At 38.1% G+C, this 23897-nt stretch overlaps 2 protein-coding genes across 14 annotated transcripts in view; both read left to right on the top strand.

The window, feature by feature from the left end:
• The window catches only part of tcf3b (transcription factor 3b), a 30817-nt gene extending 20037 nt beyond the window's left edge, over positions 1–10780 (top strand). For 2 of the 8 annotated variants that reach the window (XM_058639202.1, XM_058639209.1), the window contains 13 exons: positions 508–607; positions 696–796; positions 1010–1133; positions 1268–1326; positions 3102–3177; positions 3714–3775; positions 3947–4135; positions 4695–4806; positions 5509–5665; positions 5935–5988; positions 6625–6857; positions 6964–7115; positions 8362–10780. In XM_058639202.1, the coding sequence (XP_058495185.1) occupies positions 508–607; positions 696–796; positions 1010–1133; positions 1268–1326; positions 3102–3177; positions 3714–3775; positions 3947–4135; positions 4695–4806; positions 5509–5665; positions 5935–5988; positions 6625–6857; positions 6964–7109 (1413 nt within the window). In that variant the 3' untranslated portion in view covers positions 7110–7115; positions 8362–10780. The remainder of the gene's footprint in view (positions 1–507; positions 608–695; positions 797–1009; positions 1134–1267; positions 1327–3101; positions 3178–3713; positions 3776–3946; positions 4136–4694; positions 4807–5508; positions 5666–5934; positions 5989–6624; positions 6858–6963; positions 7116–8361) is intronic. The other 6 variants (XM_058639206.1, XM_058639204.1, XM_058639207.1 and 3 more) reach the window with 6 other exon arrangements.
• Positions 10781–12058: 1278 nt separating this feature from the next.
• mbd3b (methyl-CpG binding domain protein 3b) lies at positions 12059–22931 on the top strand. 6 transcript variants are annotated; one of them, XM_058639215.1, is made up of 8 exons: positions 12059–12205; positions 13059–13200; positions 18587–18746; positions 19434–19571; positions 19664–19754; positions 20378–20555; positions 20906–21058; positions 21699–22931. In XM_058639215.1, exons 2-7 carry the CDS (start codon positions 13139–13141, stop codon positions 21051–21053), a joined length of 777 nt encoding a protein of 258 aa, XP_058495198.1. In that variant the 5' UTR covers positions 12059–12205; positions 13059–13138; the 3' UTR covers positions 21054–21058; positions 21699–22931. The 6 variants fall into 6 exon arrangements, with proteins under 6 accessions (XP_058495198.1, XP_058495194.1, XP_058495199.1 ...); XM_058639214.1 differs by lacking the exons at positions 12059–12205; positions 13059–13200 and adding exons at positions 14756–14784; positions 16928–16993; XM_058639212.1 differs by lacking the exons at positions 12059–12205; positions 13059–13200 and adding exons at positions 14756–14784; positions 16925–16993.
• The last annotated feature ends 966 nt before the right edge of the window (positions 22932–23897 follow it).

The following is a 23897-nucleotide window of genomic DNA, read 5'->3' as shown; positions in this document are numbered from 1 at the left end:
TTTTATATTTTTAGTCCTCTTGATGCCACCTAGAGTGTGAAGGTGCCAGTTTTGAGGGTATTGCAAGTGGAGTGTGCATGGGTGTGTGTGTGGTGGCTCACAAGCATGGTATGTGTGCGAGCTAATATGGAGTGTGCTATAGGGAGGGGCCGCAGGCCAGGCAGTGCAATGTCACTGGGGTCCTGGGAGCTAGAGGAAGTGCTCACTGTGCACTGGGATTCAAGCCTTAGCTGTGCCCAGCATGCCATGGCCGCTGTGTTCTCTTCCACAGGCATGGAGCCGGCCTGCCTCCTCCACCGCCAGACTCCCTTTTGCCATCTTGTGGCCACTTGAAAAAATACTGCCTTTACATAGCAAGATTACGGTGGCTCAATACATTACTGTGTTGACTCTCATTGTGCTTGTGATTACACAGGAAAATCCCCTTCTTTAATCCAGAATCATAAAATATCTTTGTTCATGTATATTGTAGAAATCATGTTCCAAATGCTCACTGTGTTTGTTTAGGTGTATGCCTCCACATCTGGTGATGAGTACACCAGAGACAATGGAGGATATCCTGGTTCTAAGCCTGGAGCTGTCTACCCAGGCTCCTTCTACATGCAAGGTAAGCCGTTCAAAAAATGTCTTTTTGGTTCTCTAATCCTGTATGTGAAGCTGTTTCATATTTGCTAATGTATTTTCACTTCTCCTAGAAGATCCCTGGTCATCTTCTGGCTACTCTGCTATGCTGGGCAACTCTCCTCACATCGGACAGCCAGGCTCCTTCTCTGCAATTAATCCACAGGACAGGATGGTGGGTAGAAATTGCCTCAATCATTCTTTTCTTTTTATTTATTTAGTTTTTCTTAATAATGACTCAACCATATATCATCTAACATGTAACACTTGAAACATATTGAGTCCTTTAAACCGTAACTTCCATTATGAAGCTGATATATTTTTGAAAATTTTCTGTGAGCTGTGTGTGTGTACGCGCCTTATAAAGCTACTTGTATTCCTTCTCCAGAAGCGTCACCCCCTGCCTCTGTCCCCACAGAACTATCCTCTGCATGGCAGCGAAGTCAACGGCTTTCACTCAGCCCCCACTACTTACAACCACACACCCGCCATCAATGGAGAAGGCATCATGTGTAAGAGACTTTTGAAATAAATACCTTGACTTGCATCTGATTAAACTCCCATAGTCATTTTGATTTTCTTCTTTCTTCTCTCCAAAAGAAATTAACGGGTCATCTGACTCATGTTATTTATTCTGTCTCTGCAGCCAACCGAGGCACCACAGCTGGCAGTTCAGGAGATGAAATTGGGAAGGCTCTTGCCTCAGTGAGTTCTTTTCTGTTTGCTGTTGGTTTTGTAAATTAGTGCTGGGCAATAAAGCAATCACAACAGTTTTCACACAGATTTTATTGTCTCTGACAAAGTGACCGTGAGATGTTGTTGGGAGATTTGTGTGAAGGAAGAACAAATAAATACAAATTCAAGTAAGGATGGTGGTGATGCTGGAAAAAAACCATTAGTGGATTTATTATTTAGCTTTTACATGGTATGTAAACGAAAACAAAAAAAAAGGTTCATTACAAAACCTGCAATGGCACAAAGAGTGCAAAATATTAGAAATAAGACGTAATTGATATGTTGACGAAGTATAAAATAAATATTTTGTTTGTTATGAATGAATTAAGTTGTCACTTCTAGGAATTTATTCAGAAAATAAATGTCAAATCAGTCTGTCATTTCATGTTTAACAGATAAACATTTTTGTAAATCTGGGATATAGCACATTATTGCTTTGACTGATTTACTACAAAAGTGTTTGCACAACAGACTTCATTATAATTGTTGTCATTTCTGTTGAAGATAATTGTCCTGTGGTAATTATCTATTTCCAACCCCTAGCCACATCTTTCTTTGTACGAAATTAAATTTCTGAACTTTTTATTATTTATTTAACCTTTTATTTAACCAGGATTAAAACCCATTGAGATGAACAAATCTATTTTGCAAAAGAGTCAAGTGGCCAAGACAGGCAGCAGTTAGAGATATATTTCACAATACAGTATAGAGTACAATGAAAAATTTACAAAATGTATTCATAAAATCTACTTAAAATGTATAGAATACAATATACATTAATTGGCACATTTTCAATAAAACCAATGAAAATGCAATTAGGCAAAGCATTTACAGCCATCTGTTTCTGCCTTCATTTAAAACACTTTAAGAGTGCCCAATGAGACCAGATTCTTCAATTTAAGATAATTTTTTTGCTTGGTCTGGAGGGAGCCATGTATTTAAATGCATTTTTTTTTTATTAGATTTAATTAAGGACCATTGGTACCAACAATAAGAATATATCCTGTATATGATAACTCCCTGTACTGCTCTGAAAGACATAGGTCAGGAGATATGACTGAAGCAGACTCATGATGGACTTATAAATTTGAATATGCCAGAGTTGCCTGTGGTTCTGTGAGCAGGAGCATACAACAAGCAGTGATGTGCTAGGATTTTTAAGTTACTGATGAACCTCAAAGCCCCGTGATAAACAATATCCAGAGGATGCAAGCTTTGAGACGATGCAAGCACACATAACAATTCACCATTGTCCAGCATAGATATAAAATTGTGTGGCACCTAGCTTCTTTTTGACCTCAAAGGACAGACGGGACTTGATTTTCAAATTTAAAACTGAGTTTCAGTTTCATTTTTTGACGAGCAGCATATTGTGAGGAGTTAAAGTAGAGATTCATCGAGTAGGAAACTCAAACATTTGTATTTAGATGCAGACTCAGTCTGTGAACCCTGAAAAGTGGTGATCGATGGCAATTTGTGTGACTTTGAATTTGAGAACAGCATACATTTTTATTTGTCCGAGTATAAAACAAATTTTGATTCATTAAAATGAGACTGTAGGGTATTAATAGTGAGCTGCAGCTGGGAGAGAGGTCGATGCTGAACAGAAAATTACTGTATCATCAGCATCGATTCTAGTAGTTTCATATTGTATGATGCTGAAAGTTCCACATTATTATTTTGTTGTTTACATTGTTCATCTTAATGTGTGCACATAACATTTTTTTTTTGATGATTTCTATCAGATTTACCCATCGGACCACAACAGTAATAACTTCTCCTCAGCTCCATCTACTCCTGGATCTCCACAGGCTATCGCAGGTACAGTTCACCTCACACATTCAGATAACCTGGTGGTTTAGTTATTAATTTGTCAAACATTCTATGGTTTGATTCTGTAGAGTTGCAGTTAAATCAACACATTTGAATCCTGTGATGTGTCATCTTCAACAATATGAAGGAAAATGTATTTTATTCATGCCTTATTTACTTTTATTTAACCCACATGAGTTCTGTTCTACCTCGATTTAAATCTGAGCGCTGTGTCAACAACTGAGTTGTGGTGGTTTTTAACCTTATTTATTTCCACATTTAACTCTGCCGTGCAACCACAAATTTTGGATAATATTTAAATTTCAGTTACAGAAAACCTACATCAGACTGATTCATTCAGCTCGTTTACTTTGATTGCAGCCTTCTTCTTGGCACACAAACATGAATCACTTGAACTTGTTGATGCAAAAAAAAAAAAAAAAAACTGCATGTCAAATGTTCTTTAGAACAGAAATGTGTCTGCAGCTCCATCTGGTGTGAAGTTAAATTAACAGCAAACTCTGTTACAATATTTCTCTCCTCAGGAGCTCAGTCTCAGTGGCAAAGACCAGCCACACCCAACTATGAAGGGCAACCACATGCACTGGTATGTTGGAATGTGTTCCTGCTTCATCAAAGTTATTTGGAAACCTGAAGTAACCTTAATATTTTCTGCTAGTCTCTGTAGGTGTATTTTATGAGTTCATATGCACATACCATTGTTTTGGTGGCACTTGGTTTGTCATGTTTGAATCTACGTTTGTTTCTTTTGTGGCAGAGTAAAATGGAGGATCGTTTGGAGGAGGCCATACATGTACTGCGTAGCCATGCCGTGGGCGCTGGCCTAGAGGGTGCCCATTCTGAGATGCACAACCTGCTGTCTGCAGTACACAACGGGGGCCTCGGAGGCCTCTCTCCTGCTTTTCCTAATGCTAGCCTTGCTCTCAGCAACAGACATCCTGCTATGGTGAGTCACCCACCCATGGAGTGGTTTCATCTGTGTTTGAGAGCAACTCAAGATTGTAACCAAAGTGGTCATTTGTGATTTCTGTGTAATTTTATCACAATCATAATTTGTACCTCAAACCTCAAAGAAGGAGTTTGTGGTCACGCTGTCAAGAGTAGAGTTGCTGAGGATAATGTACATGTATCAAGATAACAAAAACAATCTTATGTTGTTTTGTAACATTGTTTAAAAGAACAAAGAATTCTTAATACACTCTTTTTAACAAACTTAACTTAAGGGCTATGTGTTTTTTTTTTCTTTTTTTCTTCAGTTCAAATTTACAAAGGACAAACATGCAAATTCTATTGCTTTACTCAAGAGTTCATTTTCACCAGGCAACATACAGTCATTTGTGCCATCTACTGGCCAAAACTATAATGATAATTCCAAGCAAACGTGTACATGCATCTTTTACAAAGAGTTAAGTACACAAAAAAATGCTAGTGGTACATTTTGACAGTCTGTTTCTGTATGACTTTGTGCTAATGAGATTCACACTGTTGTTCTTTACGTTCATTAGCAGGGAGGGAAGCATGAGGAGCCTACAGGTCTTCCTCCCAGCAGCACTCTTCTGCACGGTCATCATGCCTCTGGACCCACACCTTCAGCCAGCCAACCAGAGGGCTTCACCAGTAGGTTCAACTTATATCATCTTATCATTTGTTGCTCAGTGACATCACTGTTATATTTGTTAAATAATCTCTTGTTTAATCCCTTAAATGGTAAAATATCTGATACCACTTTCTAGGGTCAGCTATTGATAGTGATATATCATCAGTCTGATATTATAATTGTATGTGTTTTAAATCACTAAGCTGTTAACGATGCCCTTATGCTGATGTATTTATCACCATATCCAGACATTTCAAAAACATATTGCTCCTACTGTGTAACCAATATTATTTTCCCATAAAGGAAAAATAAGCCTACAACATGATGTTATGTTATGTTTAGTCTTTTATTTTCAATCATGTCAGGCTTTACTTTTTTCAATATTTAATCCAATTATATTGACCAGTATCAGCCTGGTGCAGATCTTACCTAATGAATTTGTTTTATTTATTTTTCCTAACATGCAATGTTTGTAAATGTCTTTTTTTGTCCACAATTCAAAGATTAACAGTGTTACGTCATCGAGTAAACAAAACGGAACATTATTGACATTGAGGAATTCAGGAGTCCGTTGTTTTATAACTACTGTGTTTTTTGTAAAGCTCTGCCCAGATGTATTAGTTTTCCACTACATGACTCAACTTGCATCCTCAAAATTAATCCAGATTAGTTTAGACTATTTCTTAGAATTGAATCCTGATGTCTCTTTGTTTGTTACTTAGGTCTCCCTGCTGGAATGGCTCGCTCAACACACTCCTCCAGCAGCAGCTCAGACATCAAGAGAGAAGATAAAGATGATGACGATGACGATGATGAGAACTCTCTTGCGGACAATTCCGAGGATGAAAAGAAGGAGTCCAAGGCAGCACGTGCCCGAAGGTAAAGTCGTTCCTTTTCGCTTTTACATTATTTTTAATCCTATTTGTGTTTTAACCAGAAACATACTGTTGCATTCAGATTTTATCCCACAAAAGTGGACTCCTTTTATCACAAATATGAGGATATAATAGAACACATTTGGTATTGGAAATTTCTGCTGCAAGGTTCCAGCTGTCATCTACTTTATCCTGTGTAACCCACTGATAGCCCAGTCTATGTTCAATGTTTAACAATGTCAAAATTTCCCTCCCCTCATGTCACGTTTTCAGAAAGGAGGCGTTGACCCTCCAGATGCTCTCTGGCTTTTCAGACCCTCCAGATGAGTACGTTTCCAGTAGAGCATAATTGTCTTGTGCTTTGCGGGCTCTTGCCTGACTTCAGTCAAAGCACATATTCATGACGCTGGTGTCTAAAATGTAAATATCAATTGGCAGAATCACTGTAGTAAAATATGACAGTCTGAGCTTTACTGTCCATAACTGACCATCAGGAGTTATATGTAAGTAGAGCATTAGAAAAACATTTTAACTCCTAACTGAATAACAGTAGGAATCAATACTACACAGCAACGATGTTTTGATGATCAAAACGATTCAAGCCCTACTACATCATCATTCCTTTGTACAATTTAAAAATTGTACATAGTGGAGTATATGTTTAAAAAATAACTGTCCAACATGTGTCGGGTAAACGTGATCAAATTGATCATCTGACGTTGTAGTTGCTGCTTTTTGGATGTTTCCCCAGTATTCACTTTTATACAGAATTCACCTCTCACATGTTCCATTTTAGTACAGTCATTCATTATAAAGTTAATTCCTGTTCTTCTTTAACTTCAATCTGCTAAGTGCTTCTTGTGCATAGCATGAACACTTTTAGGTTTCAAAAATAAATAAATAAGTGACCTGTTGATTTCTTCCCACCTGAGACTTAATCGCTTCATCTCCGTTTGTAACCAGTCTGGATGAAAATGAAGAAGACCTTCCCCCCGAGGTGAAGATGGAGCGTGAGAAGGAACGGCGAGTGGCCAACAATGCCCGCGAGCGTCTTAGAGTACGGGACATCAACGAGGCTTTCAAGGAGCTTGGCAGGATGTGCCAGCTACACCTAAGCCATGACAAACCTCAGACCAAACTTCTCATCCTGCACCAAGCTGTCAATGTCATCCTCAATTTAGAACAACAAGTCAGAGGTTGGTCTGAAAGCAGCATGTCATGGATTTGTTTTTATCTCTGTTAAATGCACAATTTATTTCTTCATACTAATTCAGTCTGTTTCTGCTTTCCCTCTTCTATCAGAGCGTAACCTTAACCCCAAGGCAGCATGTTTAAAACGCCGCGAGGAGGAGAAGGTGTCTGGGGTAGTGGGCGAAGCACCAATGCAGCTCTCAGGAGGCCATCCCAGTATGGGAGGAGATGGACACAATCCAGTTGGCCACATGTAACACCGGGTAGGTCTTATTTATTAAGGACGTTATTATTAAATCTGGAGTAGGCAGGATCACAAGAAAAATAGTTGTCTTTTACATAGTAACATTTTTGGATGGAGGCTCTCTGTGCTTAGCTCCTCATCAAACGAGAGATGATAGACACACTCATGCTTCATAGTTATTAGAGCTGCAACAATGAGTCGATTATTAATTAAATGAATTGTCAAATAGTTATATAATCAATTAAGCAGTTTGAATGTTTTTTTTTATAAACACAACATTGTCACCTTAAATGAATATTTTCTAGTTTCTATGCTCCACATAACGAAATTGTTATAACTGAGTAATTTTGGTTTATGGACAAAACAAGACATTTGAGAACAACATAATTTCTGGGTTTGGGGTAACACTTATCAACATTTTATAGACCAAAGAATTACTCAATTTATTGAGAAAATGATCGACAAATGAATCGATTATGAAAATAATCGTCAGACACTGTGTTTTAGGTTGTTTTGCAGCATAGGCAGTTATTGACAAGAGCAAGCATTTCATCCAAATACACACAACTGCTTAATAGAACAGTCAATGGGAACATTTTCTCTCTCTCTCTCTGAGCTGTCGTTTGATTGGTCAGTTTCCTGAATCATGAATCAGATTTCCCCAAGACTGGGGCTTAAGGAGGTGAAGAAGTCTAGCTACGTCTGAACTGTCCCCCTACACTGTTTTTGTTAAAGAAAACATAAACTTAAAAGTCTGCTTTGAATATGTCTGCCATCCTCACGACCCCTCCAGTTTAGCGTCCCTAACGCAGAAGTAAAAAAGTATGAGTTTTAATTTGAGCATGGGAAAAACAGAGGTCTTTGGAAATGACGCAGCTACCTGCATTCGCTTGTTTTTTATTAGCCACAACTCGACTATCAGTGTCAAATTCCACTTTCAGTTTACACCCTGGTGTTGGGAAAATAAAAAAAAATCCCTTCTCTAATGTTTCACCATTGTTGTATGTCTTTAGTATTTTCTTAAACTAAACAACTATCTGCCTGTTTACACTTGCACATACATGCCCAGTGTACCTGAACGATCTCAAATGAGGCCATTTGGAATGGATTACTTGAATAACTTGAAATTTACTCACAAAGAAACTGTTATATGCATGTAGCCAAATTTTCTCTTATATCGCTTTCTGTACATTATGTTGAAAGATGAATATTTTTTGCCGTAGTTGTGCTTCTGTGTAATGTATGTGGTCCTTTTCTTGTTTCAGGTCCAGTGGTGTTTCCTTGGCTGTCAGAGGATGTGGCCTTAACAGTTTTCTTCCACCCATTATTCTCAGTGTGTGTGTATATGTGGACATGTCTGTGTATTGTCCGTTCAAGTTTCAAGATGCACATTCACACACTCGTACACACATGCATACTGCCAAAACTGACACAGCCTGTTTGTCGCACTCCCAACCATGACTACAAGCTCAAATGTGAAGAACTTTTTTAAGTTTTGATTTGTTTTATACATTTAAGATTTTGTTTTTCGTCTTTTGGTTTCCACATGATGACAGAATGCCGGAGTACTTCACGTCCTGCCACAAATTGGGACTTCACACACTGCCGAGAGGTGCTCTGGTGGGGAAAAATAGGAGACCTAATCAAACACAAATTAAATCAAGGATTTGTGCCTAATTGTTACATGTTTTCTATTTGACATTCAAGCAAATTGCTTTACACGAGGAACATTTATTGTAAGGGATTGCTTATGTGTATGAGCAATTATTTTTAATGTATGTCATTCCCAGCGTGATGGTACAGTCTTACATATGTTATGTAACCAAGCCTATAGTTGAACTTGAATTGTCTAAATTCAGTGACGTTTCCTCGATCCTCTCGTCAAATGATTTGAAAAGGACACGGGGGAATGGTCAACATTTTTACAGTTCAAACACAGCTTTCATGAAAGACAGGAACTCTCTCTGACCTAGAGACAGTCTTTGACTGGAGCCCAGTCTCATCCCACAAGGCATCTGGAGACTTGGAATCGAGGACTCCTTCCCTGAAGGTTATGAATAATCCAAGTGATAGAATCTGTCAACTGCAAAACTGTTCTTCCTCTATGTTGACTACGATTTCTAGTATTACTCCAGTGGCTCTTTGTCATAGGTTCAGGTTTTTGTATTGCTTTATGTACTAAAGCATTCATAAACGAGACAAAGCACAGTTGTATAGGTTTAGGCTGGAAGTTGAGTGTCAACCTGTAGTGCATTTCAGTCCCTGAAAGTCTTGTATAAAAGCCATTCAAGACGAAATGACGAGCATTCGATGCTGTCACTCTTTTGAAATGGTTTACTGACAATGCCAGCAGACTTAACAGTTCCAACTTTTTACCCCTTAATTGATCTTCTGTAAAAGAGAAAGAAATCTGGGTTCTTTGATGGAGGGATCTCATCAGTGTGCAGTTGTTGAAGCAGACAAGTCTTTGTGTAATGAAGGCTTTCTTTTCCTAAATGAGCATTCCCACTGAATTACAGCCCTTCACCTTCCTCCTGAGTAAGTTTGTTCTCACTTTTCTTACCGAGAGAAGTGTGATGTGTAAATTCACTTCATACATTACTCTGATATGTTTCATTTTTCAAAATTAAATATATATAAAAATATATATTTTTTGTTAGTCTATACATTGTAGATTTTTTACATAAATGGCAATATTAGTTTGAAGCTTAGAGTGTATTGTAGATGAACTGAATAAGGGGATATTTGACATAAAAAAAAATGTGTTCAAAAATCAATTCACAACCACGATAGCAGAGGAAAAGGGTCAATGGATGATGAAAGACATGTCGAAAGTGTTTGTATACTTAATTCCAGTTTTCGTTGTAAGGCATATCATCAGCTACCCAGAGGAATTCTTACTTTCCATTTGGGGGTGTGTGGACAGTTTGTGCTACAATCTTGTTAAAGTGTTTTGACTTTAGCAGCGAGGCGCTGAGGACAAATGTGGGAAGGGAATTTTGTCTCTAACAGTAATTATGCAACTGGTTTTGAATGTAGCTACCATACAAATGTGGATTGCCTTCATTTTCAAAAAAAAAAAAAAAAAATGTGTTCCTGGGTTTTCTCAGTACAATATGAGTTTTTGTTTCACCTTTTTTCTACTGTCTGCCCTAAACCAAGTGGCTCTGTGTGCAGTTCTCTACATTTTTTGTATTTCTTTTTTGTATCCTGCACATTTGTTTTGGAGGCAGACGGCCGTGTTGGGTGTAAGGTAAAGGATAAAATGGAGAACAAAACAGTGTTATTGTGATATTAATCCCATGTCATGTCATGACTGGTTTTTACCAACATGTAATCACAAATGGGAGGTAGAGCATTTTGTGTGTTTTAATTTCTACAAAAAGAGATGAAGAAAAAGACCTATACAAGTCAATAGTGTGGCCTTTTCATTCTCAAGACTTGCGATGTCATGATGGGAGAGTGATACCTTATCAGTGCCTGAACTTGTATTTTCATTTAAGACAGTTTTATTTTGTGAACCATATCATTTCATTTATCATGGAGATTAAAGAGGTACTTGTTCATTCCCCCACCCTCCCTTCTCCTAATGCTTTTTTCAATTTTCAGGAAGAAGTTTAAATGGTATAAAGAGATTTTCTTTCAGTGTATCTAGTTAAATAAATAAATGTTACATAGATCTTGTTTAGTTTTCTATTCCTTATTTCTAAATTTTCAACTGGATTATGTTTGTCCAAACTGCTGTTTTAATTAAGGTCATGGGTCCAGGTCACGAGTTTTCTTCCTATTTGCCCTATATTTCTTAATCATTTGACAGACGGGGTTGAAAAGAAACTGCTTTTCGCTCTGATTGTCTGCAAATGAGGCACATGAACATTTTTTCTGTTTGTGTTTCTTCAGTTTTTCAATGTAGGGAGTGACTTTCATTTTATGTAGTGGCTGGAGTCCATGATGATTGGGAGCATTTTTAATTTTCTGTATATCAGAGTGCAAGCCCTCGTCTGCAGTGACTTTTATTATTTTTCGTCTTCAATGACAGTTTTCACCTCTGACCTTTTACTCTTCCACCTTGTCTACGATGGCTTTTTGTGAGAAGTTCTTATCACTTCTTTCAAAAAGAAGTATTTGAAGTTATTTAGCCCTCATTTTTGTTATTACCAGATTAATGTGTATTAAATATTGTGGATTTGTTCCAAGAGAAACTGAGTTGATTATTAAGTATTCTGTAACTATCCCATTAGGCTGCAAGCTAAACATTTTTGTTTGAGGGAAATGTATTTCTTAACACAGTCTCTGGAAAAACAGCCCCAAACCTGCTGGAGCACATAATGTAATCATACAATTACAAAATCATTATGACAGATATTCAGTTGATGGGCTTGGACTTGTTTTGATATAAGAAGGCAGTTAAAAAAAACAAAAAAACATGTGCTTTCAACAATTTTGTCATATCTTTGTTGAACTGAAAAGAGTGAGAGTAAATACCTACAGGTGCATAGAACATAACATCTTGGGGTGAGGACATTTGACTCTGCAAATTCCTCAGAGTACCTCACTCAATCTCTCTTTTTCTTTTTTTTTCTTTTTAAAATATATATAAATATATATAGTTGAGAACTGTCTTGTATATACAGTAATGTAGCAATAAATGTGCCATTTTTAATAACAGATTATACCTTTTCCAATGTCTGGCTTTTGAATATTGTACACATAAAAGGAAAATAAAGGAAAACATTGTAATAAAGGGTTTACTGTAGTTCGGAAGATGAATTTGTTCACATTTGTCATTGCTAGTGGCTAAATCTGAGTCAAATAGGGTACAATAGTATATTTTGTCTTTGTTTTGAGTATTGAGTATGTAACCATGACGATTATTTAATTTAAAGGCAGGATACCAGCTAAGTTACTGGTTTCATACGCAGAAGTGAAGGGTTTTATTATTGACAGGCGTATTAAAGGACAACCCGGGGTCCTTGATGATGATGATAATAATAATAACATCAGCCACCATTCTATGAAAGCACGACTACGAACTCATAAAGTCAGGATGATGCAGAAAATACTTAATAAGTTCATCGGTGCCAAGTACGTTTCTATCCTGAGAGCGTGGTAAGTGAATTCGGTAACAGAGGAAGAGTAAAGTTGTTGTTTTTCACTTGTCATATGAAAAGCGAATGTTACGATAACTGGCCAACATTAGCTTCCCCCGCCCATCTATTGCCTATTGATAAACTAGCCATGCTAACTAGCATCATGTTTACACTTCACATTTGTGACCAGACGAAGAGCTACATGCTAATTGTTTACAAAATATGTACACGTTTGCCTTAGTATCAAATTGTTTCGTACCAACACGTACTTGAGCCTATTTCGTTGTTAATCTATTGTATGTTTTATAATTTTTACCACAACAATATTTATAATTACCAATAATTTTCTGAATACGTACATTCCCCGTCTAATTATTTGGCTTCTCTTAATACAGTGAATTAGCGACACCTGTTTTTTAGGAACTTAATAATACAACTGACTTTGCAAAATACAGGGAAGCTACTGTTGACAAGACATGTTAATAAATGTAATCTATGTCTTAAGATTGTGTTAAATGGAAATTAGTGCAGCTACCACCTCAGATATGAAATTATCATTTGTTGAGTTACGGCAAATGTCTTTGATTCTGATTACTGGTAATCAAAGTAATAAGCAACATCATAACTAGAGCTGCAGTATATTAAGAAAAATGGCAAATGTAATGTGAAATATTGCCATGAAGATATGAAATGCAATAAATAAACAAAGTTTACCATACAGTGAGTGAGTAGTCAATGCAGAGATTGTTTGTTTTATTGTAATAATCTTTAATAAGTACATCCATGTTGCTCTTGACATTAGTTTAGAGTTGTATTTGTGTCACTGTTTAATTTCCGTTTTTTTATTCATCAATCCTCTGTCTATTGTCTAGGGCACCAAATATGGTTGCCTGGGGAGCAGTCGGCAGCGTGGCACTCGTTCACTTCACAGACTGGCGATTATTTCTAGACTATGTGCCATACATTAAAGGGAAGTTCAACAAGGAAGAATAAAGTCTCACACATCTCTAAAATGTGAGTCAACTGTCACTGTAACCACCACTTTGTGTGTAACTGAGCTTTTTATTCATTAGCTGTAGCCACACCCATCTACCTTTGATTACAAACAGGCCGGTGCAGGACATGCCAGGTGCTTTTCCTGAGCAGATTAAATCAACAGTTTTAGTTTTGTTTTCTAATTACTTGCTCAGATCGGAACTCTACAAATGCACCTGCACAGTTTAATAGTGAGGTGACCTCAGAGGTGTTAGTTTAGTGCTTTGCAAAGGGGTCAGGCTAATTTTGAAGTAGCAACTGAGTTAGTGTGAGGACATTTTTTTTTTAATTGTTAAGAATATTATTGTTAAGAAGAGAAATAACTGAAATATAGAAATGACAAATTCACATATTTTTGAATAATGTGAAAGTATATCCTGTGTGCTTCCTGTTACTGATTAGGTAAAATACCAGTATTATAGTAGTAGTATTGCATCCTAAGTCCCCAACACTATCCATAATATTCATTATGTATTCACACAGATAAAATTATATAAGCATTTCTTAGCCCTAGAAATACTTTGCCCCCGCCCCCCGAAACCTTTGTGCAGGTCAGGGAGTATCTCAAAGAGGAAACAGGTTTCCAGTCTCAGAGACAGGAAGGATGTGCTTGTCACACATTTCAAACATACCAGTTAATGTGTATCTCTTTAACTAATGAATGGGCTGTGTGTCTGCCTGCAGGACAAGAGCTTGGGAATTGTCTTTTGGGTGGATTGCGCAACGCAAACTTAATTAGGATGCCCTGGCTCAGGAATCAGTCACTGGGGTCTTGTTAGGAGTTTGGACTTCAGGATGCACTCTTTGTGATCTTTTATTATATAATATGAATAAAAATTTAATTTGCCTCTTTGTGTCCAGTGTTTTTCCCCAGCTCTCATAATACAGTGTTTAAATTAAACTGATTATAGAGGTTCTATTTTTGCTGTCTGTGAGCAGCATAACTCAATAAGTAAAGGACGGATTTGGATTAAATTTTATGTTCATGTACGTTATGCCCAGAGAAGAAATGAAAAGGTTTTGGTGGTTATTTAGAACTGGATCTGGACTCAGACAATGTGATAAAGGGGAGTGTATTGACTCTGGGAAACAGGCTCTAGATGAAGTTTGGCTCTCTGAGTGCTGTCTTTAGTGTTAAATACATTATGTGTGGAATAGTCAAGTTTAGTTTGTTTCAATGTTTTTAAAAACCATGGATTTATATACATATTTTGCATTATGCAGATATTGTCTTTGCAAACTAACCAGGACTAGCTGTACTGTAACTTTAAGGTATTTTTTTTATTATTGAATAGTAACGTCAGTAATACTGTAAATTATAATTATTTGTGGATTACAAATATTGACATTAGTCTTACAGGCCAGGCTGCACACAGAGAATACAGCAGTGTTCTGTCTGCTTTAGACTCATTTTTTTATCTGCCCCGCTGCGAAATTTGCGTGGATAATGTCTTTCATTTCTCCCATCGAAGGGGGAGGGGACTGAAAGAGGAGAGGGGAGAAGGGATTTAACATAGCGAGAGGGGGAAAGCGAGATAGTGTCTTCAAGATGGATAAAAACGAGTAAGTACATCATTTTAAAGGCCAATAAAGCCACCGATAGAGCTGTTGATTGTAACTGTAGTGTTTGATAATTGGTATGGCGTTTGCATAATACCCGTATAAAGTATGTTTTGTCATCTATTGCAGGCAAATGCACTCGATGCAGGCAAATGCATTTTAAACCAGCAGCGCAGTGGTGTTGAGCTATGATGTCGGGTCTGTTGCTCAGCATCACTGTCGCATGCGTTCATTACCCTGATTTTTCGCAGCTAACGTTGAACTAAGCATGGAGTCTGCGAGTCATTGCGTAGACAGTCGCTTCATTTCCACAGGGGTTTTAAATCCTCCGGAGCAGATCTGATTTTCTCGCGGTCTGTATCGCTGACACACATATGGGGTGTGTTAATTAATTGCAATGACATGCTTTTTAAAATGGTGTGCGTTTTTTAATCGATGAGCTCGACTCGGTTCATTCATAAAAGCCGGCTCCAAGTCTGTGGGATGACAACGGCAGGCATTGTGGCGAAACGCTTCAGTTCACGTAACATGAAACTTTGATATTTTACTGTACAAAGCGAGCGGCAAAGTGAACGTCATTATTTCACAACGTCCACCGATTGTATTCAGTATGAGCGCCGTCTGTGGTTAATGTCACCGCATCGATGTGTAATAACTGTGGTCTATTTGTAACTGTAGCCTAATTTATGTTTCCCATAGGTTAACATTGCTGTGTAGTTAGCTTAGCGTCAAGTTAGGCAATATACAAAAAAAAGCTTTCCGGTTTCACACTACAAAATAAAAGACTGACAACCATTTGTTTCAATTTTGTAACATTTTTAGCATATTATTTAAAACAATTAATTTAATTAATTAAAGTTACAAGATGACGATGATTTTTTTAAATATGATATCAATTGTTTTGAATCCAGAGTTGTTTAAATTAGAGTTTGACATCAATTTAGTACATAGCCAGTATGAAACTACCTTACACTTTCCCTGGTCAGAGGGTTGTTAAATTGGTATTTATCATGGAATGCTGTATATTTGATGTATCTTGAGATTAGCCATATCAGTATGTGGCAACAAGAAGTCATGACCCACAGATTTGTCATGAGATTTTGTTGGGGTCACAAAATTGCATATTTATTTCCAGACTTTACATGTGTGTGTTTATATTCTAGATAACATAAAGCATGATGTATAGTTGTGACTTATTTATGAAACACATCTGGTTTACCTATTTAAAACAATGGAAGGTGGCACTTTATATTGGGATCTGGATTGCGATAATGTGCTATCTTTAAAAGTTTGCCGTAAATAAAATGGAAACATGGTTCCCGCTTATATTAAGCTTTTATTTTGAAGTCTAATTTTTGATCGCGTTTCAACGGCCTCATATTCGGTTCACGCGGCTGTGCCGTCCCGTCTTTTCCTCGCGGATGTAGCCCTCGTTGCCTCGGCGGGACAGGCGAGTGGTGATGCGGCTGAGTTTCGCGGCGGAGCGATCTGCGCGACGACAAAGAGATTAGACGTTAGCAGCGGCGGCAGCAGCGGCGAGGTCTCATTACACAGGGACGCATGTTTTAACATGGTCGAAACAAAAGCGTGAGGAGCGGTAGGCCCGTCGTCAAAAAAGCGACACCTTCAGTTAAACCGAGTGTAGTCGTTCACAGTAACTTTTAGTTGAATTGTAGGCTACTCGCGTGGGAAATGGAGAAGAAAAGATGGGATTGCACTGCTCTCCCCAAGGGCTGGAAAATGGAAGAAGTGACCAGAAAGTCGGGTTTGTCCGCTGGAAAAAGCGATGTCTATTACTTTAGGTACTAAATGAATGAGGGTCATTTTTTAAAACTTGTAGCTACGCAAAGACACCGAGTTTGTGGACGGGGACAAACAGGAGTGTGGGAAGTGGGAGGTGTGGGTGTGGGTGTGTGTGGAGGGGAGGACGGTATAAAGTTTGGGATGGGAAGGAGGAGGGAAGGCGACAAGGCCAGCCAGGCCAGCTCCTCTCACTGTTGTCCGGGTAAAGGACGAGTGAGTCCAGGCTAACAGCAGCAGCAGTTCAGCCTGGCAGAGAGGCCTGTGGTGACGAAAACTCAGTGTTTATTCTCTTTATGTATCATTGAAGTGAACCAACAACGCCAGATTTGTTTTCATTTAGCAGAGGAGAAGAGCAAGATGAGGAACAGAGGCAAGACAGGGGGGAGGCGGGTCGGTTGTATAGTTTGTGGTAGGCTAACTGTACAATCATACTGGTGTTGACTGTGGTGTGTGATGTAAGATGCGTTTGCATGTGTAACTAGCACGTACTGCATACACATACATGCATATATATACTGTATACATATATAAATATATATATGTACATCCACCCACAGTTTTGTCAAACCATTGCTCAGGTGAATATGCTGTAGACATGTGATGTTTCCATTCTGAAACATTTGAAGTGTCATATTTTATTTTTACAATTTTTTTTCAATAATTGAAACGATTACAAATTTTTGTTCCGAGACTTGATAAATACTGCTGACTTTTATTTTAATTATTTCATGTATTTAATTTAATTAATACTTTTTTTTGTTGAAAACATACAAGTGCACTGCAGTGCAGACACACATTTCAGACTGGAGAGACAGACCATTAAGTTTTGCGTATATAAATTTTGTAGGTGTTCAGAGGGACTTTATTGGTGTCATTTGTTAACATCAAACTTTTTTTTGACCAGATGGAGGAAAAAGGAAAACTGGCCAAACATACTGACAAAAAAAATTGTTATCCAAAACGAGCCATCTGCGTCCTTGGTTACTAAAGATTGGTATCGACCTATAATGCCCAACCTCTAATGTCAAGCTTAATTGCGATGTCAACAGGCCCAGTGTACATATAGCAAGAGACATACATGTATTGTTAAGACTGCTTGAACTGCAATGCATGTAGATTGGTCATTATGCCAGTTTTGTTTGGCCAAAAACTTAAAATCAGCAGCCTAGCACATTACTCTACTTAACTCCCTGATACTGCAACTGCATCACATCTCATTTACTTGGTGGGCAGATGCAGATAATTGTACGGAAGCGTATTGCTGCCACACATACAAAGAAGTGGGGTGCTCAGTATTGCGTTATAATGAGAAACTATCTCGTTATAACAAGATAAGATAACTAGAAAACATCACGTTATTTTCGAGATAAGATTGTTTTCTCGTTATAACGAGAAACTATCACGTTATAATGAGATAGTTTCTCAATATAACGTAATATTGAGCACCCCACTTTTTTGTATGTGTGGCAGCAATACGCTTATGTACAATTGCTATGTAAGACGTTGCAGTTGGATTGAAACTATGTTGATGGAATATTGCACTCAGCTGCTTTTTTCAGAGTCTATCTAAAATACTCACTGTTTGGTCTAGTTTAGCTGTCTACCCAAATCATAAAGTTAAAGAACATGATGAAGTTTTTCGTTGTTTATCCAAGTCACATTGTTATTATAATATCCATCACGGTTTCTGAATATCACGCAGCCCTAGATAAGCTTTTCATAGAATACAAGGCACAAAGATTTCATTCATTTCACACAACAATGTGATTTCAGTGTCATGTGAATGTGCTCTGCTCCTGTTTGCTGTTGACTTGTTGCATGTTGTTGGTAGTTCTGTCTGACGTGTGTGTTTATATTTGATCCGTCAGTCTTGTTGTCTCTGCCTCCGTCTCTGTTTCAGTTTTCAGTGTTGTCGTCTTGTGCTTTGGCCCTTTTGTCTCTGACGGACATCGTATCAGTGTTGTGGTTTTTCTCATGTCTTGTCACTGCCTCCCTCTGTCAGTCCGTCTGGGAAGAAGTTTCGGAGCAAGCCTCAGCTGGCCCGTTACCTTGGTAACCAGATGGACCTCAGCTCCTTCGACTTCCGTACGGGAAAGATGCTGATGAGCAAGCTGAACAAGAACCGCCAGAGACTGCGATACGATAACAACAACCAGAACAAGGTGAGACGGAACAGACACATGAAGGCCACCTCATTCACACTCAAACACAACTGTGTGTTTCCTTAAACACACATGATCTTCTGCTGGTGGATTGCTGTGTTAACTTTGTGGCAACAGTTTGAGGAAGTCCCGTTTCTATTCCAAAATTACTGTGCACCAGTGCACAAAGCAAGGATTATTAAGACATGGTTTATGAGTTTGGTGTGGAAGAACTTGACTGGCCCGCACAGAGCCCTCACCTCAACCCCATGGAGCCTCTTTTGGGATATAAATGTTCTATTCACAGAATGAATGGGCACAAATTCCCATAGACACTTCAAAAAGAGAATCAACTCCATATTAAAATACTGTATATGTATCCGAGTACATGATTACAGTGTCCGAATACTTTTGTCCATGTAGTGTATGTTCATTGTGTGTAATGTTGTGCCTGTAATTTAGCTTTAACCTTTTATCAGACAGTGGAGATCATATTTATATAAAGTAAATTAGTGAACACACAACACGACTCAATGGCAGCCATATTTAAACTGCTAAGAAGTTTGCTAATCGTGTAAGGATAAGCTCTGTGTACTTTTATATTTGGAAAACAGTTGGATTACATTAATCAATACTTGAATTTGCCTTTTATCACCTGTCTATCATGAGTCCACCCTGACTGACCCCTGTGACGTTTCTTCTGTTTAGGGCAAACCTGACCTGAACACATCACTGCCAGTCAGACAGACAGCCTCCATCTTTAAACAGCCTGTTACCAAGGTTACCAACCATCCCACCAACAAAGTGAAGACAGATCCTCAGAAAGCCGTAGAACAGCCCAGACAGGTCGGCGGCCTCTGCCTGTTGCTGTTGGTTGACATCATCACACACCAAACACAACACGTTATCTGATGCTGTGACTCCTTAATTTTTCACAGCTCTTCTGGGAGAAGAAGCTCAGTGGTCTTAGTGCTTACGACATCGCGGAGGAACTCATGAAAACAATGGAGTTGCCTAAAGGCCTGCAAGGTGATACCCCAGTTACACGTCGTCTCTTCAGACATTTGAAATATTTTCATATTCATATAGTAAAATAAAGAAGTCCTCAGGATCATAATTATTTAATTTCCACACCTTAACTGAACAGCACAAGGCAAACAAGACTGATGAGACTAATTACACAGTACATATAACACAGACACTGTGTGTTAGAAATATAAAGTAATATATTTTTGAATTTAAAAAGCAATACCGTATTAAAGCTTAAATAGGCAATTTGTCTGGGTTTAAACTTGTCATCATCATGAAATTGGTTGCACAGTGTAATGATGATTGAAAGCTAACACCACCATGTGTTTGTATTTGCGTCTTTTAATCCTTGAATTCATTTTATGATTCTCTTGACAACTGGGACACAGTTTTTTGGGGACAAATGATGGAGGGACAGTTTTTACTCTCAATAGGATTAAATTTACATTAAAGTTAAATTACTGAGCAGAATGTATAGTCACTTCATTTGTTCTTTTTTAAAGCCACTGTAAAAGTCTCATTTTATACTACAAATGAAATGTTTCATGGTCTAGTTTAAGTGTGTAGGTGCCAGATTTGCCACATGGATAAAAAATAATCATCGTATTTGTCTTGTACGTCAGGAGTTGGCCCAGGCTGCACAGACAAGACTCTCTTGTCGGCTATCGCGAGCGCTCTCCACACCAGCGCTGCTCCCATCACTGGTCAGCTGTCTGCTGCTGTGGAGAAGAACCCGGGTGTGTGGCTCAACACGACACAGCCGTTATGCAAGGCTTTTATTGTCACCGATGAGGACATCAGGTGGGCAAGCACGCATACACTCATGTGCTTTTGTTTGAGTATTTGTTGTGATCTGATTTCCATGAAGCATTATGTTTAAAAGCAGAAAACCACATTGACAGTCTGAATGTCTCAAAAGGTTTGTGTTGCAAATGATTAAGATATCTGACAAGTCTAAAAATGAATTTGCCACTTTGATTTGCCTTAAGATAACCAGTTTGAGTGCAAATTTCCACAGTTCATAACAAGTGACCCTGCTCTTTCTAAAAGAAACAAAAACAACCACACCATCTGTTCTGTGCTGACTCAGTGGCTGTTATAGGCAGCTGTAACTGCCAACTGTAAGAGCTTCCTGTTGTGTTTTTGTGTAGGAAACAGGAGGAGCTGGTGTACAGTGTGAGGAAAAAGCTGGAGGAGGCGCTGATGGCTGATATGTTGGCCCATGTAGAGGAGGCTGCTAACGATGGGGAGGCTCTAAAGGACGAGGGCAACAGCAGTGAAGACATGGAGAGCGTATAGCACAGGTGCGGGAAAAAATTCACATGTTTGTAGTATGAAGCTTTGTGGACTTATTCAGACGTGGTCTGAACTTCTGCCCTGAAAAATCAAATTACAATGGGGTGATTGTTCCTAGCATTAAAATCCCCATGGCATCAACATGAACAATTTCATGCTTTGATGTTGCTTGAAATGTCACCTACAACCTAATCAATCAACCGTATCAAAAGTGCTGTTATCCCGACGTACCACTCGGATGCTTAGGCTCCATTGTGGGGATGAACCTGCATTGTGTATCAGTTCTTAAATATATGGCCCCACTCAAGAGATTTCCTAATCCTCTTCCTCTGAAAGATCACTCTCAGCTTCCTCCTCAGTTAGCAGCACAGGCAACAATGGTGGCGACGATCTCTCTCATGCTGTGTCAGAGCCGTTACACCCATTCAGCGCTATTGGCTACTTTAAATGCCAATCAATATAGTAACAAGGCCACATCAGGACACGTGGGTGTGTTCACTCCTGTGCATAGAGCTGTACACTTGTGATCGTATCACTGTGAAATCACAGAGAAATATAAAGTGTCTTTATAAGCGTTTTTTCTAAGTTTACTTCATGTAGTTTTGAGATGTGATTTAAGTAATGAATTGTTGTCATTTTCTCCTGCAGGGATTTGTAAAGTCTGGTGAGGCTTGTTTAACATCTGCACACACACACTTGACTATGAACAGAAGGAGCCCTTCACCAGTGAAGTCCTGAAGAGCTGACCCCAAGTATCTGCGTCCCATTTCAACCACAACCTGACTTAGACACAATACAACCTTAAGAAGTGAGTCACCAACACGTCCAGGCTTCATTTATAACATCCTCCGGGTGGAGGACTCCATGACTGCAGTACCCATGAAAAGACTTAGGGTTTTTTTTTTGTTTTTTTTAATTAAATAATGGCATCAAATGAACTTAACTTATCGACAGTGTGTAAAATTCTGTTTTTGGTGACAAGTGTATTTTTTACTAAAAGTTTGAATGGATTTGTAGTTTTTGTGACAATCATGTCAAATCCAAACATTTTAGTCCATGAAAACGTTCATTTGGGTGTTTGTTTGTTTTTTGTTTGTTTGGGGGGTAAATTTGAAATGAATGGTTTGTATATTTTGGCATCTCTGTCTCTCTGATTTTTACGATGTCCTCCATGAGTATTTTGACTAAACAAACACTCACAGAAACCATCTGAGGTTTTTTAGAACATGAGGGACTTGAGTTAGTATGAATCAGTTTCAGGGTCAACCCGTCGGCTGCTGGTGTCACTGATGCAGGTGTTGTAGTTTGAAGCTTGTGTACATCTGTTTCAAGGAAATATGTTACATGTCACCTATGTTACTCTGTGAGTCATGTTCAGTATTGACCAAAGAGAAGGCTTGTCATTTTCAATGGCTGTTGTCTTTTTGTCTGTATTTTAAAACTAAGACTTAAAAAAAAAAAAAAAAAAAAATAATGAACTTGAGCACAACAGAAAAGAAATGACTTGGCGCCTCTTTCTATTGTACAACTTGTACTGCTTTTAACTCATCATGTACGTAAGTGCTCACTGATGTTGTGGAGTGCCAACTAAGGCTTTGTTTTAAGCGTGTCAATAATGGTATCTCACACTTGCTGCCTCCTCGAAAATTCCCACGCACAAAATTGGTGAGACGGCAAATGACAGTTCAGGTTTAGTCTTAATGTCTTTTCATTTATTATCCGAGTAATAATTTTTAATTTTATTTTGTATCCCTGTATTTCAGGGCTTGATGGTGAATAATGTTGTTCATCGTCAATCGATTCCCCTCTCAATTATCAGCAGGCTGATTGCTGAAATGAATTTGATTGTATTACTTATTAAAATGAGTTGGTATGTCATTACCTCTTTTTCTTGAGTGTTTTTTTTTTTTTATGCCTCTACACCTGGTGACAGGAGATATTGTGTTGTCAGTTTGTCCATCTGTCTGTCCCAGTCTTGTGAACATAACATGTCTATAATGCCTTTCAATATATTGGGTATAAATATTCACTCTAACTCAAGTTGAACTGATCAGAATTTGAAAGTTTTTTTTTTTACCTTGTTGACTCCATTATCTCTCAAACTCCCACAGGGAATTTTTGTATTTGGTGCAAATGTTCTGTATTTAAAACTAAAATATGGTGTTTCATATATAAAAGATCTCACAATATGTGTCCGGTCTTGTGAATGCAAAAGTCTCAGGAACACCTTGAGGGAATTTCTTGATATTTACTTAGTGATATTGACTCAAAAACACACAATTTTGCTGTGTGCATGCATTACCTTATTGTGAGGGAAAATCATAAACCTAGGTCAGTCTAGCATTAGTAAGTAGTTTATAAAAATAAATCTATTGCTAGTGGAAGATGAAGCTGTTAGAAGAACATGTTATTTGTACAGAATGAGCTAGTTCCAAGGTTGGACCCAAGACAAAGCTATTGTTTATTCCTTGCCAGTAAGACGCCAGTTATCGCTTCATGCAACCCAAAACATTGGATAATGATGGAGCTGAGAGCAAGTTATTCCAGAGAGAGTTGGTGTCTTCCTGATTTTAAGGAAATATGTTAAGGGTTAGTGGACGGATAGAAGTCATAGTGAGGACTGATCTTTAGAATTGGAGATAGGTGATGTCGTCAGGCTGTGTACATGTCTCCATGCAACATACATGCGTACATACGTTGTACATGTTTTTTCTTGTGAACCTTGAGGGAGTTTCATCAAATCTGATTCAAACATTCATTTGGGCTCAAGGATGAATTGATATGAAATGAATTTTTGTATTCAAGATAAGAGCTGCTGTGTCTTGGTGCCAATTTAAACTTTTTTTA

The sequence above is a fragment of the Solea solea genome, chromosome 9, assembly GCF_958295425.1.
Source record: "Solea solea chromosome 9, fSolSol10.1, whole genome shotgun sequence".
In the NCBI taxonomy this organism is placed as follows: domain Eukaryota; kingdom Metazoa; phylum Chordata; class Actinopteri; order Pleuronectiformes; family Soleidae; genus Solea; species Solea solea.
This window is presented reverse-complemented; position numbering and strand designations above follow the sequence as displayed.

Excerpts from the sequence above, each read along its gene's own strand:
- mbd3b (XM_058639210.1), top strand. The coding sequence starts at position 16,474 with ATGGAGAAGAAAAGATGGGATTGCACTGCTCTCCCCAAGGGCTGGAAA. Across the intron at positions 18,747-19,433 it reads ATAACAACAACCAGAACAAG|GGCAAACCTGACCTGAACAC; the intron begins GTGAGACGGAAC and ends TCTTCTGTTTAG. Across the intron at positions 19,572-19,663 it reads CCGTAGAACAGCCCAGACAG|CTCTTCTGGGAGAAGAAGCT; the intron begins GTCGGCGGCCTC and ends AATTTTTCACAG.